The sequence below is a fragment of the Microtus pennsylvanicus genome, chromosome 2 (genome assembly GCF_037038515.1).
Source record: "Microtus pennsylvanicus isolate mMicPen1 chromosome 2, mMicPen1.hap1, whole genome shotgun sequence".
NCBI classification, from domain to species: Eukaryota; Metazoa; Chordata; class Mammalia; order Rodentia; family Cricetidae; genus Microtus; species Microtus pennsylvanicus.
The window spans coordinates 57,228,686-57,245,673 of NC_134580.1; the positions used below are offsets into that span (position 1 = coordinate 57,228,686).

Sequence of the window (16,988 nt, forward strand, 5' to 3'; positions counted from 1 at the left end):
TATCCAGAAGCTATGACTTCTAATAAGGGGTCACTGGGGGAGACAAGCTCTCCTGCAGAAATGATGTTTACGGTTAACAACAGAAAGGAAAACTGTGCTGCATTCCGGGTATCAGCAGAGTGATACAAGATTTATTTTTACTAAATGTATTTGTCCTTAACGTTTAATGGTTTTAAGATTTCTTTTCTTTTCTTTCTCCCCCAGCTCCTGCAGTGAAGGCGAGGTGAGGGAGGCCATGCTGAGAACGAATCCAGGGTTCAGCTTGTGGTAGCTAAGTGCTTTGCCATTCAGCTATATACTCAGCACTGATTTCTGTTTGCTTGCTTGATTTTAAATCTGAGAAAGCCTTGCTAAGTTGCCCAGACTGACCTAGAACTCACTTTGTAGTCCAGATAGGCCTTCAAAATGTGCGATGCTCTTGCCCTAGCCTCCTGAAGAGCTAGGATTACTGGCCTCCATCACCAAGGCCAGCTTTTACAGTTCTTCTAAAACTTTTTAGACAATATAGTCTAAAAAGTTGCATATAGTATTCACTACTTAATATACAATATTGATTACTTCAATTGTATTTTATTTTTTAACATCTTAAAATTTACATTTATTTGTTTGTATGAATGTTCATGTGTGGGCACGGGTACTTGTGCCGCAGCGAGTATTTGGCATATGGAAGGCAACTTTCAGTGGTCAGCTCCTCCTTTCTTCCTTGTGAGATCCAGGGATCAAACTCAGAGCCTTAGACTTGGTGATAAGTGCCTGTACTCTCTGGGACATCTTTCTGGACCTATTGTGTCCTTATTTTACATTTCTACTTAACGAAGACCAATTACCTGATCAATTACAGTTGTCTTTTCTACTGAGCCTCTCTTTTATCAACACTAGCCTTTTTAACAGCTTAAGTTTGTATGTGTACATGTAATTATGTGTGTATGCGCAGAAATAAGTTTGCATGTATATTGCCATATACATGCATGATGCATATGTTATATCAATATTACTGATTCATTTTATATATAATATGTATCCCAACTAAAAAATCCTATTAAAAACAGACAAATATTTCCACCTTGACAAGTTGGTCACTCAAATACATCCTCTAGATCATTGGGCTAATTGGCTTTAAGAAAGTTAATTTTTTTAAAGGCAATTAGCCTCCTTTCTTATCATGCTTGACTTCTTGAAGATCCAAGCACTATACTTGGCATATATAAATTTTTAATAAGCTTCTGTGCAATGAATGAGCATCTTTAACTGATTTTCCCTCTTTAAATTGTACTTATTTATATGATAAATAAACTCCATATGGTAAAATCACACAAGGGAGAGTCTTAATCCTGAATTTTCAAAATAATTTGAGTGGGTAATGTGGCAATAAATAAATGTAACCTAATGAAAATTCATGTAACTAAAGGGTCTCCTAGGGTCCAAAAATGTGTCTATGTGGTTTATGACTAAAACTGTATACATCCTCAAACTCTTTTGTAATTTAGAGCCATCAAAGGGCAGGAGCATGAGAAGGCACAAAAGCAAACCCTAACCATGATGTCATGTATTTCCTTTTTAAGATTAAACAAAACAAAACAACAAAAATTCCAGCTCTAACAAATCCTTGCCTGCAGGGCTGGGCCGTGGGCACCTGAGTGTTGCAGTTGCCTGTGTAGTTTAGATCTGTCCTGAGTCCTTCCCAGTCTGAGGCAGAGGCTCCTTGTTCTCACTTTGCACGCTGTGTGCACATTGCACATTGTGTTGCTTGCTCTCCTTCTTAACTGTGTGCTGAGACACAGAGACATTAAAACCCATCTCTTGACTCTAAAACAAGCAGAAAGTGAAAGGGGTTGGTAAAAGTTTGTATGGAAGCAGAGGGAATGGAGCACCCACCTGTGAGTGTTTGACTTAACCTTGAAAACCAGCTGAATGCTGAGGCCTGACTTTACGACCAGACTTACCTGTGAGGATGAGCAGAATGAACTATCTACAAAACAGTAGTTCGCTTTTAGCAAATATTTAACACTGGGGACAATAAGAATATAGTTATGCATTTAAATTTTCCATACTTATAGAGGCTATATTCTTGCAATAGACAATATGTGAGGAAAATGTGCAGAATATCTAACAATTGTATTCAACACCTGGAAAGAGTTGAAGTCTTATACTGTGTGTTAAAGTCACACATAACTGGAATTAAGTAAAATTCCTAACTCTCTAAGAAGATACATAGCCTAATCATTGTCAAATACATTTGACTATTAAGTCAATTGTTAAAGTCATTTATTCTTGCTAAAAATTACAAAGAAATAGAGATATTGTAGTTTATTAATTTGTAGAAGGGCAAACTTTCTTCAGTTTACTGATTTATCCCCTTCAAATACTTTTCGCATTTTGTATACTGTAAAGAGGGGCATTTGATTGTGATTATTATTCCACAAACAAAGTATGTTATCTTCATTTGTTTGCTTGTTCCTTCTGTGGTGGTGTATATTAAACTCAAGCCCCACCCAGCCAGCCACTTTTTTTTTTTAATACCTCCCAGCCACCACCCACAGTAGACTGGGCCCTTTCACATCAATGAGCAGTCAGGAAACGGTCCCACAGACATGCCCACAAGCTAATCTGTTGGAAGCAATTCCTCAGTTGAGGTTTCTTCTTCCCACTTGACTTTAGTTTTTGTCAGGTTAGCAAAAACAATGCAGCACATTTAATCAAGATTTGATATACTTTGAATATAAAATGTCTCCCACGGGCCCATGTCCTCAGTGCTTTGTTTCTATTTTGGGAGGTGGTGGTGAATTCTGAATGGGGAGCTTTGCTGGAGGAAATAGGTCCCTGGCTCCTTTCTGTCTGACATGAAATGCAGGGCCTTCTCTACCACAGGCTTCTGCCAATATAATGTTCTGCCCAAGTGCACAAGGCCAAATGACCTTAAGCAGAATCATTGATACCACAATAGCGCCATATCAAAACCAATGCCAAGTGATATTTAGAATTCTGTTATTTTTAAAACAAACTTAGAAGGACAATGAAGTATTCTTCAACAAAGTTCAAACGGTAGGTGTCTACACTGAGTAAGTTTGGGGCAGTCATGTGTAAGTTATTACATGGAACTGTGTGTGGTTAGAAACAAGAAGCAGGCAAGGGGGTTCTAATGATAAACCATAAACTCTGAGCTCAAGGGAAGTACTTACAGGTCTGAGGAGTTACTATAGGAATAAAAGGCTGGGTGCTGGCTATGCCTTTAATCCCAGCACTCGGGAGGCAAGGCAGGATCTCTGTGAGTTGCAGGCTAGCCTTGTCTAGAAGAGCTAGTTCCAGCAGGTTCCAAAGCTACAGAGAAACCCTGCCCCCCGAAAATAAATAAATAAAATAGAAAAGGGCAGTGACTTCACTGAAGTCTGTACTACAAAGTGACAGAATTGGAGAATAGTGAATGCAGCAGATAAATGTCATATTTTTACTAAATATGCTTGTACTGTGCAAAACCTGTCTTTATGGATGGGCAGAAGATGAAAGACAAACCTTATGTGTAGCGCCATTTTTGAGGACCGAACGTTAGAATATGTGTGCTAGGGTCTTTCCATTTCTTTGACTTTATATCACCTTTCTTAGGAGGCACACCCATAATCTCATACTTCATTACACTGTGACTGTTCCTATTGATAAGGCACTGTCAGGTGGAACTCTTAGATAACTAAAGAAGTCCTTAAGCATATTATGGTAGAAACAATACTCCTATGCTGGTAGTATCTTGGCCTCAGTGTCTGTATCTCCACCCAACTGAATATGCACACCATACAATGCATAGCATCACTTCAATCAGTGGAACAGAACCAAATTATAGTTCTGTGGGCATTTCTGTATTGATTATCCTATCTTGTGGCTCTTACCTTGTCAAAGCCCAACTTTGCTGTAGGTAACTACCTAGAATGGATACATTTTGAAGGATATGTCTTCAACCAAAATTAGGCCAACTGAAAGTCGTTTACTTAATTCTGGTGATTCAAGCACAACACCAAACTATGCAGTAAATATGGTGCTGCCATCTACACTTCGAACTACTCTGGTGCAACACTGCGACATGAGCCTGGAGCCCACATGCTCTTTGATTTCGTTTGGATTGCTGCTGTCATTGTAAAACGCATCATTGAATGTCCACGGGCTTTGGGTATCACATATGCCCTATATCTTTCCTCTTTAAAATAGAACAAAGAATGAAAAGGAAAAAAATGAGTATTATTCTTTTGGGAAGAATTAAAACATTTTTATTTCATTTGTTAAGACCCCTGGGCCTGGGATGCAGCTCAGCAATAACCATCTATAGTGTGAGTGAGACCCCTCCATTGTGATTAAAAACACAGGTTAATTAATTAAAATCTATTTCCCTTTCTGGTTATAAATCAGTGAGATCACAGTATTTTAGGACTCGTACATGCTCTTTCTATTTTGGGAGTCGTATATACTCTTAGTCAAGTTCCTGAATTTCTGAATTGGCTTCTGAAGATCCGGTCATCTACACCATATGACAAAGGCACCTTATTTGTATCAGAAGCACATTATATGTTCTCATATTAAGTTTTAATCCAACAACACTTTTCTCTTGAACAAGCTGGTTGGCCTCTAGATTGGAACTGGGCCTGGTAAAATGTGATACTCAGTTCAATTAGTGAGTTCCAGGGAGGAATAAGTATGGGTGCCAGGGGCCCCCTTGTGGCTGACAAGCAGAGTAACTAAATACAATTTTAAATCTGGAATAAACAGGAACATATTGACTGTACTTGCCACAAATTTGTATCTTTCTTGCCGTTGATTTAGTTAAAAGACCATCATCTTAAGGATTCTGTTAAGTACTGAAGACAGAAAGGTAAATGTGATACACTCCAAGCCATAGATAAAAAGGCTAAAAATGACTATATTTCAATCCTCCTTGTTAAGGGCTTCAGTGACACTGATCCTGAGAAACAAATTTGAATCATTGAGAAGTATGCAGCTAAACTGAACTAGTCCCCAACCCCAAGAACACCATTTTGGAATGCATCGCAGAGTGGTTAATACCATCTAGAAACTCCCGACTAATGGGATTCATTCCATACAAAAGTGTAGGAAAACACACAATCACACCCTTTCTACAGTTTTTGGTAACATAAATCCACATGCTCTCATTACCCTATCAGTATTTAAGTCTTTATTAATTCCAGGCAGGATATATGATTTACTATACAGAGAAATCAAGGCAAGAGTTGTCCTCAACTGTTAATCCAGTTTCATAAATGAGTTCAGAACCAGAATGATCTGCTTATACTTAACAGTTTTCTTGATAGGTTCACTCAATTTCTGTTCAAAGGTTCCTAGTAGAAAATATGTAGGAATGTATGATGTCAAACACAAGCTAGGCTTCTACAAGGGTCAGGCACATGCAGGTGCATGTGTGACACACCCCACACGTGCGCAGGATCAATTCCAACGCCAGCTACTGAGCAGCTGTCACAGTTCTCTTGTGTTGGGTGGAACTTTCTACCAAGTTATGTAAAGTCCTGTATCCAATTACTAACCCCCAGCATCAACCAGTCTCTAGCTTGGCAATGCTTAACCAAATGATACACTTGTAATGCCCAAAGTGATTGTATAAATAATTTAGTTGGGTCTTCTTTTACCCTATAACAGAGGATAGCGATGCCGATCATACTAACCCAGCACAGCATGGAACTGTATTACATTTCCAACACTCAGTGTGAAAGGGTGAAGTGGTTTCAGTGTATTGCTTCTTTACATAAATCAATGAGAGCCAAAATGTTCACAAAGTTGATTTATTTACAAATACCAGTGATTCTAGATTCAATCTACAAGACATTTATAAGATGCCAAAGAAAAAAGTGGTAGGGGAGTCTTAGCATTATTTAAATCTAGACTTAGTTATGGGCCCCGGCGGTGGCACACACCTGTAATCCCAGCACTTGGGAGGTAGAGGTAGGAGGAGCAGGTATTCAAGGCTTACCTAGGCTACATAGCAAGTACAGGGAAAGCCTGGACTACATGTGACCCTGTCTCAAAACAAACGGCAAAACCCCAAAAGAACATGAAAAACAAAACAAAAAACACCTTCAAAACCCAAAATCTATGTTCTTACTTAAATTTCTACAAAGTATTTTCAATTCAGCTATTTTTCCCATTTTCAAGGTATTTCCAAAACTTGGTTATTTCTTTTAACTTTTAGGATATTAAAACAGTATCTTTATAAGCCCTTTTTCCATTTGTTTCTATGTACAGAATTATGAAGAACTACCCCTTATCTCTAGTATTTTATGTGTACCATGTAAGACTATTTCCTTTCTGAAAATGGGCAACAAATGAACAACCCTATCAATACTCTACATTATGAAACTGAAACACAACATTACTTTGGGTAAGATTTTGTGTGTGTACATAGATCAAGATCCAAATATAATTTACAGTTATGCAAATTACTCGATGACATTTGAACTCATGACATTAAGTGTGAACTATGAACCAAAAATTGAGAAACCTTTTCTCAGTTACACCCCCATTTATCAGGACTTTATCTCATGCTCCTGCAGAACAGCCCATTCATTCCCTTACTCATCCATTCAGAAACGTACATCATACAATGAAGTCATGTTTCCTCCCCTACAGATGTACCACCAAATGCCTGTAAACCCAGCTCTCAGGATTCATGTTCAAGGCCAGCCTGGGCTATATGAGTTTGAGGCTATCTGGCCTACACAGGGACAGTCAATCTCAAAAATCCAAAAAGAAATCAGTGACAAGGAATTTAAATCATAGGACTGTCAGAACATTTAAAACTCAAGCTGAACTCTGAAGGGAAAGTAGTAATGAGATGACGTAGAGGGCTTCCCAGGTTGATGGGTTTTGAAAAGGACTAAGGGGTAGAACAATGTAATATGTTGGGGATGTAATATGTTGGGGATTCTACAGATTGGGGAGATGAGTAAATACTAGACTTAGGACGGCCTAGCTAATATATAGAGTTTGGATTTCATCTAGAATTGAAACATTTCAAGTAGGGGAATAAAATGATCAGACTTAAATTTTATAAGGCCACAAAGGCAGTAACAGTAAGGGAGAGATAATGGAGGCACAAAGGGGTCACTGCAGTCACTTGGGCTTAAGAGGGCCAAAAAGGATGATCCAAGTTGATGTCGGGTATTCTCACAGCGGTCCTCAATCAGCAGCAGTAACACAAGCTTAGGGTGTCTCAGAAATAATCCTCTTATCTCTTACCTTCAGAAATAGCATTAACAATCATCTTGAGTCATCTGTATCTGATATATTCCATGAATAAGGAATACAACAAGGGGAGTTACCAGGGAGAAAGTTACTATTTAAAGTATGGTCATTTTAAGGTGTTTGTGTAATATCCAAGGAACTAGATTCGTTGATAGGTATATGGGTATTGAGGCTGGAATGAAGTCTGGCTGTGAGGAAGTTTAGCATTTATCAATCTGTTGGTATTTGAAGCCATGGTCAGACCCATTTCCTGGGTTTCAAGCCAGGGAAAAATATACTGTTAACTAGAGGACTCAAGAAAGTCCTACAGAACATTATTTGAAGGTTACACAGAACAAGAAGTACTCGACAAAACACATGAAAAAAACCCAAGCAACCAAAAACAAGCAGAAAGAACTTCGAATGGTAGTAAGCAATGCGAGGAATGGGAGGCAAAGTTCCAAATGGAAGGATGGTCAACATTATCACCCTGCGAAGGTCACATTAACAGACAAGAGTCCATTAGATCTAGCAATCCAGATGGCAGAGGAAAGCTAGTGGGTACAGAGTATTAGTTTCCATTTATGTTCTTTCTTGACCTCAGTATATAGGGATGCAATTTAGAGATGCTGCTTTCAAAGTTCAGATGGTGTGCAGCCAGCTTGTAAATGTTGTCTTCCACTAGATGGTAAATTCTTTGAAGCACAAGAAAGGCACATACAGATAAGACCCAGTCCTAACCCTCTGAACTTGTAACAAATAAGACAAATAACCTACAGTATAAGATGGGGGCATAACAGTTATCAAATATGAGAATTCAAAAGAGGAAAATACCATAACTAGACAACCCAGAAAGCCTTCTCAGCTGTTAGTACAGAGAATCACACATAGAAATACTGAATTATAGTAAGTAATTGCTGGCATTTTCTCTCAACATATCTACTCAATCAGTAATAAACACAGTCCCATTTATTCCAAAATTGAAAAAAATTGAAACTCATTCATGAGATATTTATTAAAATAACACATTTAGGGAAAAAACCAATACAATGTATACATCATTACTGAAAACTGTATACCATCATACAAAAAAGGACTTTATTTTGGGAAATCAATTTCTAATTTATGGCAAGTTTTACTTTCAGAAATAAACCCACAGAACAACACATTCTAGTTCACCCTTAAAGACTGGCATGCTGAGCAAGGAATGTTCTTATTCTTTGTAGGAGTTCCTTCTTTACACTGTCAGGTACCAGGGCTGAAACATAAAAATCAAAGTCAGAGGACTCCAGTGATCACATATCAATTTGACTTGATGTTTTATTACAGATTACCAATACAGGGATTTTACAGAACATTCATGTTTGAATGAAAAAACAAAAAGATGGTATCAGGACTTTAACATCTAAGACCTAAACACACAGCACATCAATGAGAAGCAAAAGCCTGGGAAATTCTTTAAACTAGATATATACAAGTCCATTTGAAAATGCAAAGCCACACTGATAAATCCGACTTAAACAAGACCTACACCAAACATGTCACCTCTGAATTGTCTGACTATAAAGTCATCGATGGAGCTTAAGAGAATCTTTGGGGAGGGGGGGTTTGTAAACCTTGAGGTGGTGGCTAAATAGATCTAAACATGTGTACAAAATACACAAAACTTTTCTTTAAAACAGAGGCCATAAATTTGAAGAAGTGGGAGAGATGCGGGAAGACTAAGAGGGAGAAAAGGGAAAGGAAAAAATGTTGTAATTATAATCTCAAAAAAGTCAATTTTTACTGGAAACCAATAGAAAATCTGAAAGATAAGAATAAATCCAAGTTGGAAACATTGAAGGGGAAACAGGATAATTTCCTACTTAAATAAACAATGTCTAAGCAATGTTAAAAGATTAAGAAAAAAAGTAGAAAAAGAAATCAGAGAAAATCAGCTTAAAGTATAAATGGATAAAATGAACAAATGTTTTTCCTGAGCCACAGTTAATAAAACAAATGTTTTTCAGTGGTAAATAAACTTTAAGAAAAGGACCATGGGTTTTATGCTTCCTTCTTAACATGGAATGAGTATTCTGTGTAATTTTCAGGTATTTATTTTATAGTCAAGGATTTTGACTGTGGCCATGTGTAAAGACATCCTACAACTCAGCTAATTTAGATGCTTTCACTTCTAAGTCTTAAATATGTATCACCCTGAATTACCAAATTCTTAATTAGACATTCAAGAAGACAGACTTTCATTAATCATTAATAAGGAAAGAGATAGTAGGACAATGACTCAGGACTGGAGTAAAACTCTGAATTATTAAATATTTAAGTGGAGTCAGGCCATATCTAATAAACTTTATAAATCCAAGATTCAGGTGACATTTTCCTGTATAAAATCTCATGTCAAAAATGATCTGCCTTACTAATACAAACCATCAACCTATCACCGCAGACAGGGAGCATGCCAATTTATACCAACTACTCCAGACTTCTCCAACAGTCAGCTGGGCAACTGTACTTAAACCTTTCCCACAGGAAGAACAACTCCATGATTTTGGCAAGGATGTTTTCTTACAGAAAGCCTGTATTTCCTCTGACATAATTTGTGCTTCTTACCTCTGCCTTTTGGAGTGATTTCAGCCACCAAGTCATCAACAGTAACGTGTTCTAGTCCTTTTTCTTTAATTACCTCTTATGCAAAAGCAAAAAACAAATCATATCATTTAAAATCATTATCTGTAAGAAAGATTTTCATAGAGGAAGGGTTAAAATCATGTTTTTAGAGTATAGATTGGTCTTTTATATAAAAAGAGGACACTTCTTTTTTCTTTTTTAATGAAAATTAATTGCCTCATAAATGTATTAATCTCCAGATTACAGACAGTTGGTTTATCCTTCCACTAAATGACTTTTTTAAGCAAACAAATAGCAGGAATACTCAGAATAAATAAAAACTGTGCTGTGTCAAATGTAACTTTTGTAAAAATCTGGAAATTTGTAATTGAACAGATTTTACTATAATTATATTAAGTTTAAATGAATCAAGGAAATAAAATTTATTATTGGAGCCTATGTTATAACTTTATAGGCAAGAATTAGAATGTTGAGCTACTTTGCTTTTTTCTCTTCTCCAGTCGGGACCAAAGGAAACAAGAGGGAACACAATCACATTTACTGGACCCTTTAGCATTTACAACTTTCAGTACCCATGTCAAAGGCGAGGCAACTAAAGCATAAAGTTCAATACATGGCCAAAAATGAGCTCTGGCCAAGGTTTGCACAACTCAGCTTCCCCTTTTACTTGTCCAGATGTTTTTTTTTTTAACAGTTAATAAAGACACAGTCTATTATTTTTTACTTGTAGGAAATGTAATAAGGACAACTCATTAAAAATATCTAGAATTTCAATCTATCAAAAGCTGTGCCATAAAAGGGACTCATAGCTACCAAAAACACAAGACTTTTATTGTATATTTTCTACAGTATGCTTAATTCCCCGACCACAGTGTAACAGAACACACAGTTCCTCTACATCTACCAACCATCAAGTGCTTGTTTTAATGAAAAGTACATCAAGATCACTAGCATTACGAGAAAACACAGACGACTATACTTTGGTCCCACAGAATCTTAGTAGTTATGCTTCAATTTTGGAAAATTCTAAAAATTCAGGAATTAAGTCTAAAAATATCACTGAGAAGAAAACTCTCACCATAAGACTCACTTTCCTATCTGCTTAAAATGATGACTGAGGATTGAACTGTAAGATATGAACTATTCTTTATTGTAATGATTCCCAGACCAACCCAGTTCAGACAACAGCCATGGCATATCTAAGTGAAACTGATTACCTTTACAGTGTGCCTTCAACTGATCCTTCCAGCCGCACTCGATTAATTTAGCTCGCAGCAACTCTTTGAGGCTGTTTTAAAAGGAAATGTTTTCAAATCAATCGTAGCAAGATACTTTAAATAGCAATGTCTGAAGCAATGTACAAGTACAAACTGTTCAACTAAAACCCCCTGCTTTCCGTCCCCAGGCTTTATCTGGGGTCAGATCCTGAGTCACTGCTTAGTTTTCAGACGTCACACAAGCCAGATCTCGGCCTCACTTATCGTCAGGTTCCGAATCCATTCACGGACTCCAGTCTTAGCCTGCCCCGTGTCTGTCTCCATTCACTGATAACCTGCCCCATGTCTGTCCCCATTCACTGATAACCTGCCCCATGTCTGTCCCCATTCACCGACTCCAGTCTTAACCTGCCCCATGTCTGTCTCCATTCACTAACTCCAGTCTTAACCTGCCCCATGTCTGTCTCCATTCACTAACTCCAGTCTTAACTTGCCCCATGTCTGTCCCCATTCACCGACTCCAGTCTTAACCTGCCCCATGTCTGTCTCCATTCACTGACTCCAGTCCTAACCTGCCCCATGTCTGTCTCCATTCATTGACTCCAGTCCTAACCTGCCCCATGTCTGTCTCCATTCACAGACTCCAGTCCTAACCTGCCCCCTGTCTGTCCCCATTCACTGACTCCAGTCTTAAGCTGCCCCGTGTCTCTCTCGATTCCCACACTTCAGCAAAACTGGCATGGCCACTGTACCATAATTAGCAGGATTTTCTTCTCTGAAACTCTCTTTCCCTGCAGACCACCAGTCTCTCAATAGCCCCAGAGACTGACCATGTGACACGTCAACCTTGATGCCTGAGTAGGGCTTTCGAGAGCCAAAACACAGCTTCATTTTCCCTCCCACTTTCCCTCCTTCTTCTCAAAATGACAATGTCATTCTTCATTCTTCTGGACACTTGGGAGCATCCTTCAACTCACTATGCATGCAATGTATGAGTAAATCCTGCAGTTTCAGTTTTAAAATGTTTATCTAGAATTTAAATGTTTCTCTGCCAAGAGTACCCTAGTTCTAGCCACCATCTTTCTTGTCTGGACTCACACCTAACTTCCTATATCACCTCCCCACCTGCTCCCTTGATTATGACATTCCCTTCAAAGTCTCCCAGTGCATGAATAAGAAAGAGAACGGCAATTCTCTACACACACTGCTACCCATGCTATCTGCACGCACCCAGCACAGCATCTTATCTCTCTCCATATGGGTGTCTGCTTTACCTCCCATTTGGAAAAAGTACACGGCTATTTCCTGCTTTCTAATGGCTGCTTTTCACCTTCACCCCATCACCTTTCTAACTAATCTTCCTACCGTCTATCTTACCCCCTTCAAATCTACATTCACACTGCCAAAATAATATCCCTACAAGGACAATGTAGCTTAGTCACTTCCTTTCCAAAAATTCCCATCACCTAAGGACAAAGACAGCAACATATGCTTGTGCAAACTCAGTTTTCTGCTCTGTAACAGAAACACAAGCAAACAGCTCTACTGAGTCACTCTCCCCATACAAATATGGAGAAGATTCTTTTTTTTTTTCTTTTTTTGGTTTTTCGAGACAGGGTTTCTCTGTAGCTTTGGAGCCTGTCCTGGAACTCGCTCTGTAGACCAGGCTGGCCTCGAACTCACAGAGATTCACCTGCCTCTGCCTCCCAAGTGCTGGGATTAAAGGCATGCACCACCATCACCCGGCTGAGAAGATTCTTATTTATTTATTTAGTTAGAAGATTCTTGTAATTTGAAATATGACCTGCGCATGGCTGATCATAACTTGCCTATTACCTAAGCAAGATGGTAACCAAGTGAGGCTCTTTGCAGGTAGGATGTAAATTTTGAACTGCTAACCTCTGCCACCTGTGAGTAGGGCCTGCTTGGGAATAAAGACAACAGAGGAAAGGAGAGCTGCGGGGAAAAAGAGACACCATGTGCCACCGTTTCCAGGGCCCGGACAGTGATGTAAAAAGCATCTTCAGATCGTCAATGTTTTCATTACATGGGCTTAAATATGCCACTGGTTAAACACTTGTAAAATTCAGTATGTTTTCAAAGGACAGAGTTCTTACACGAAATTCCACACTTCTGCACCCTGCTCCAGTCACGAGCTCTCACACTCTCTCTCTATTCTATATCCTGAAGTTCCCTGAGCACTTATCAGGTACCAAAGCTCTGGATGCGCCTCCTGCTCCACATGCCTAGACCATCTTTTCCCGTTCTGACCTAGAGAACTGCTGATTCTTCTTCTATCCTATGTGGAAATCTTTTTTTTTTCTCTGTAGCTTTTGGAGCCTGTCCTGGAACTAGCTCTTATAGACTAGGCTGGCTTTGAACTCAGAGATCCACCTGCCTCAACTGGGATTAAAGGCGTGCACCACTAGCATCCAGATTTTATTATTGAAATTTACCCAATCACCTTCAGATAAAATGGGAGAAATCCCTCCGTTCCTGTAAAGGCACTTTCCTTTTGTAAATTTTCTCTCTCTCTCTCTCTCTTTTTTTTTTTTTTGGTTTTTCGAGACAGGGTTTCTCTGTGGTTTTGGAGCCTGTCCTGGAACTAGCTCTTGTAGACCAGGCTGGTCTCGAACTCACAGAGATCCGCCTGCCTCTGCCTCCCGAGTGCTGGGATTAAAGGCGTGCGCCACCACCGCCCGGCTCTCTCTCTCTTTTTTTAAGACTAGATTTCTCTGTGTAATAGCCCTAACTGTCCTGTAACTAGCTCTTCTAGTCCAGGCTGGCATTGAATTCAGAGATCCGCCTGCCTCTGCTTCCCAAGTGCTGGGATTAAAGGTGTGTGCCACCACTGCCTGGCTTCCTTTTGTAAATTATTACTCTGCTCTGGGAGCCTTTTTATATTTCTTTAAACATTTGCTACTTAAATAAGGTTTTAAGCATAATGTTATATAATGGGTATACAAAGGCATTTCTCTCATGGAACCTGGATTACACTGACGACCATAAACTAATGGAATACATAGTGGATACAAGAGCTAGAATTTGAAGATAAGTAACTGAATAGAAGAGGAAGAAAGCACTTCGACAAAGAGTAACAGCCCAATTCTGCAGAGCTAAGAGCACGAGGTAACTAAACCTGGCATACTCTCCGGCAGTAGTTATTTGTGTCCATGCTCTCTTGGTTTTGTGAGTCATGCTCCAGCAGTACCCTTTACTGCTGTCTTTGTATGTGACTCTTCAAATCTTGCAATGCTTGTTCCGACTATTATAGATGTTAAGAACAGAAACTTTGGTAATCTTTCCTTCTCTCTAATTCTTTCCAGATAGGTTTTGTCCATGGACACTAGAAATTCTTCCATTCACACGTAGCCATTAAGGACGGGAAAACCTGACTTGTGAACCCAGTTGACTACTCACCGTTCTCTCTCTCCAGTTTCTATTAACTTTTGGTTAATCGCTGCTCTCATCTGCGCATCTTTGTTCATCTTGCTAACCTGGACAGCAACATGAGTGTGAGATACATCACATTTAGAGAACCGGTTCCTGCTAAGTCCTCTCTAGACAACCATCCTAACAACACATTCACCAGGAAGGAGAGGATGAGAACTTCAAGTATGTGACATGGCATCATTATTCTTAGTATTAGTTACCGCATCCCAATTCACCTTCGCTATACTACCCCCTTCCTGTCTGTGCTCTTCATTCATGAGCTGAAGGGAACAACTTCATCAAGCGCTTACTACCGAACACCGAGCATCCTGAACTCCCACACTCGCTCTGTGAACACGACTTTATTTTACAGATGAGAACACTGAGGCACAGAAACAGAAAATGGTGATGGGTAAATTTGAACTCAGGCACTCAGCCACCAAGAGCCCCAAACACCTCACTTAGCTGCAGATTAATAATTGACTACTGCTCATTTCTGCATCTTAACCGCATTCAAATTTTGGGACAGGCATATAGTATGCACACCAATAAGAGATACTATCGTGAAGAATGAAATAGGACTCTGTGTGCTTTAGTGTTCACTAAAATTTACTGAGAATTACAACTGCCACCCTAATTGTGGGTATCTGTGCCCACAAACACACTTTTTCTGGACGGTATGATAAGAGAAAACAAATCTCAAACTAGTCCTTAATTGAGAAAATTCTCCATTTTCATTTTTAAAAAAAAGCAAGGTTAAGTTTTGAGGGCATTTTTGCCTTTTAAAGGTTTAAAATAAAGTCAGAACTAAGTTAATGTTTTCCTACTTAGTGTCACTAACTTGAGACTACTGGGTAGCTGCCCACCTCGTCTATATGAAAACTCGGACTGACAGAATTTTCAGTGTCGGGTTAGGCAAGGCACAGGAGAGCAGAGGGTTAATAACTAGGGAATGTCCTACTCCTGTGTCTAGCGCTTAACCTTTTCAAAATACCTGCAAAGTTCAGTCATACCCACACCGAGCACAGCGAAACTTCACCTCGTCTGGGCCCCTAAAGAAATCACGGCTGGTGACCTTGGCCAAGTCACTTACTTCCCAAAGGCCTCAGTTTTCTCACTGGTAAAACAAGGGCGCTAGGATAGGGAACCCCTCCCCGCTCTGACATTCTTGGGGAAAAGGCACCCCGGCCGAGACAGCTGGAGAGGCGGGAGGGGAGGAGCCAGAAAACAAAGCGAGGTCTGGCTCCGGGCCAACTCCAGCAGCACGCCCTGTCGGAGAGCCCTACAGGCCCGCGAGCGCGGGTCGGGGAAGCTAACGAGAAGACAGCACATCGAAAGGAGCCTGGGCTGGGCCCGGGTCCCGGCCCTGAGGACCACGGGCATAGCTCACCACCATCACCGCGGGCGAGGGCCGTCCCTTCCCAGCGACGAAATGACCCTTGCGCTGACGACCGTTACCTACCACACTCTTCGGCTGCCCGGACTTAGACCCTCAGTAGCTCGGGCACCTAAGCACACAGAAAGCTAGACCACGCATTTCCGGGGCGGGATCTGGCCACCCTGCCTATAATGTGAGAATTCAACTAGCGCGGGCCGCCTTCTGGTCGCTCGGCCTTCTGGGTAGGGAAGTCCGGAGTCGGCTTAGCGGGCGGGCGTTTGTCCTCGGTGAACTACACTTCCTAGGAGGCAACACGAGTCAGCTTTCTCAAGGATACTACATTTCCCAGACAAGACTGGGCGCCGCAGAGTCCTCTGGGATGGGAACCACGCCGCTTCCCACCCTCAGTTCCAGGAGCGAAGCGCGGACCTTTCAACAAGAGCTTTATTGATTCTCTTGCTGGGCTCCCGGAACGCCATGGAGGCAGCCAATTGCTCCCTGCGGGTGAAGCGACCCTTGCTGGATCCCCGCTTCGAGGGCTACAAGCTGTCTCTCGAGCCGCTGCCCTGCTACCAGCTGGAGCTCGATGCAGGTGGGATCGGCGGCGCCCTCTCGCACGCGGTTCCTTTTCGTTTAGGCTGCCATCGGCGCGACCCTCTGTCACTCTGGCTGGCCAGGCATGGTGGCCTTTCCCTGGACGCGTCCTGCGGGGCTGCACCTAGAGCGGCCGTTCCCGGAGACCGCTACCCACTCGGGGACCCGGGGGTATCCCCTTCCCTCCGCGTCCGAGCCTCGGGACCCTGGGTTCTGTCTGGCACCCGCAGCCGAGCTCGGAGGTTCCCTGCATCCCTGGCCCCCCGCTGCTCTGGAGGTTGCCTTTCCTTCCCCGAAGCAAGCACCTTTTTGTGAACGTGTTCACCAGGAAGCCACGCCTCCTTGGAAAATCCCCAGCTCCCTTTTTCTTCTGACGCAGAATCATTTCTTTGGAGAATCCTCCCCACCCCCCCCCCGCCCACATTTAGTTAGCAGGGTCATGTACTCAGGTCCCCAATACACACACAACGACCCTACAAGTTATTGAGGGAAACAGATTTAGTGCGCTT

At 40.9% G+C, this 16,988-nt stretch overlaps 2 protein-coding genes across 5 annotated transcripts in view; one reads left to right on the forward strand and one right to left on the reverse strand.

Annotated features, from left to right (window-relative positions):
• Positions 1-5,779: 5,779 nt before the first annotated feature.
• Positions 5,780-16,773, reverse strand: Eny2 (ENY2 transcription and export complex 2 subunit). Of its 3 annotated transcripts, none has more exons than XM_075961055.1 (5): positions 15,970-16,773; positions 14,496-14,572; positions 11,076-11,146; positions 9,841-9,915; positions 5,780-8,491 (listed from the first exon to the last, which is right to left on the reverse strand). In XM_075961055.1, exons 2-5 carry the CDS (start codon positions 14,561-14,563, stop codon positions 8,415-8,417), a joined length of 291 nt encoding a protein of 96 aa, XP_075817170.1. In that variant the 5' UTR covers positions 14,564-14,572; positions 15,970-16,773; the 3' UTR covers positions 5,780-8,414. The 3 variants fall into 3 exon arrangements, with proteins under 3 accessions (XP_075817170.1, XP_075817169.1, XP_075817171.1); XM_075961054.1 differs by having other exon boundaries at positions 15,898-16,060; XM_075961056.1 differs by having other exon boundaries at positions 15,966-15,989.
• Positions 16,254-16,988, forward strand: part of Nudcd1 (NudC domain containing 1) — a 38,767-nt gene continuing 38,032 nt past the window's right edge. The window contains exon 1 of one of the 2 annotated variants that reach the window (XM_075961053.1): positions 16,254-16,477. In XM_075961053.1, coding sequence (XP_075817168.1) covers positions 16,363-16,477 — 115 coding nt within the window. In that variant the 5' untranslated portion in view covers positions 16,254-16,362. The remainder of the gene's footprint in view (positions 16,478-16,988) is intronic. The other variant, XM_075961052.1, reaches the window with a different exon arrangement.

Bases quoted from the DNA above. Each gene is read 5' to 3' on its own strand.
- Eny2 (XM_075961054.1), bottom strand. The intron at 11,147-14,495 runs GTGAGTAGTCAA...CTTTTAAAACAG, and splicing joins GAAACTGGAGAGAGAGAACG to CCTCAAAGAGTTGCTGCGAG. The intron at 8,492-9,840 runs GTAAGAAGCACA...TTTATGTTTCAG, and splicing joins AATCACTCCAAAAGGCAGAG to CCCTGGTACCTGACAGTGTA.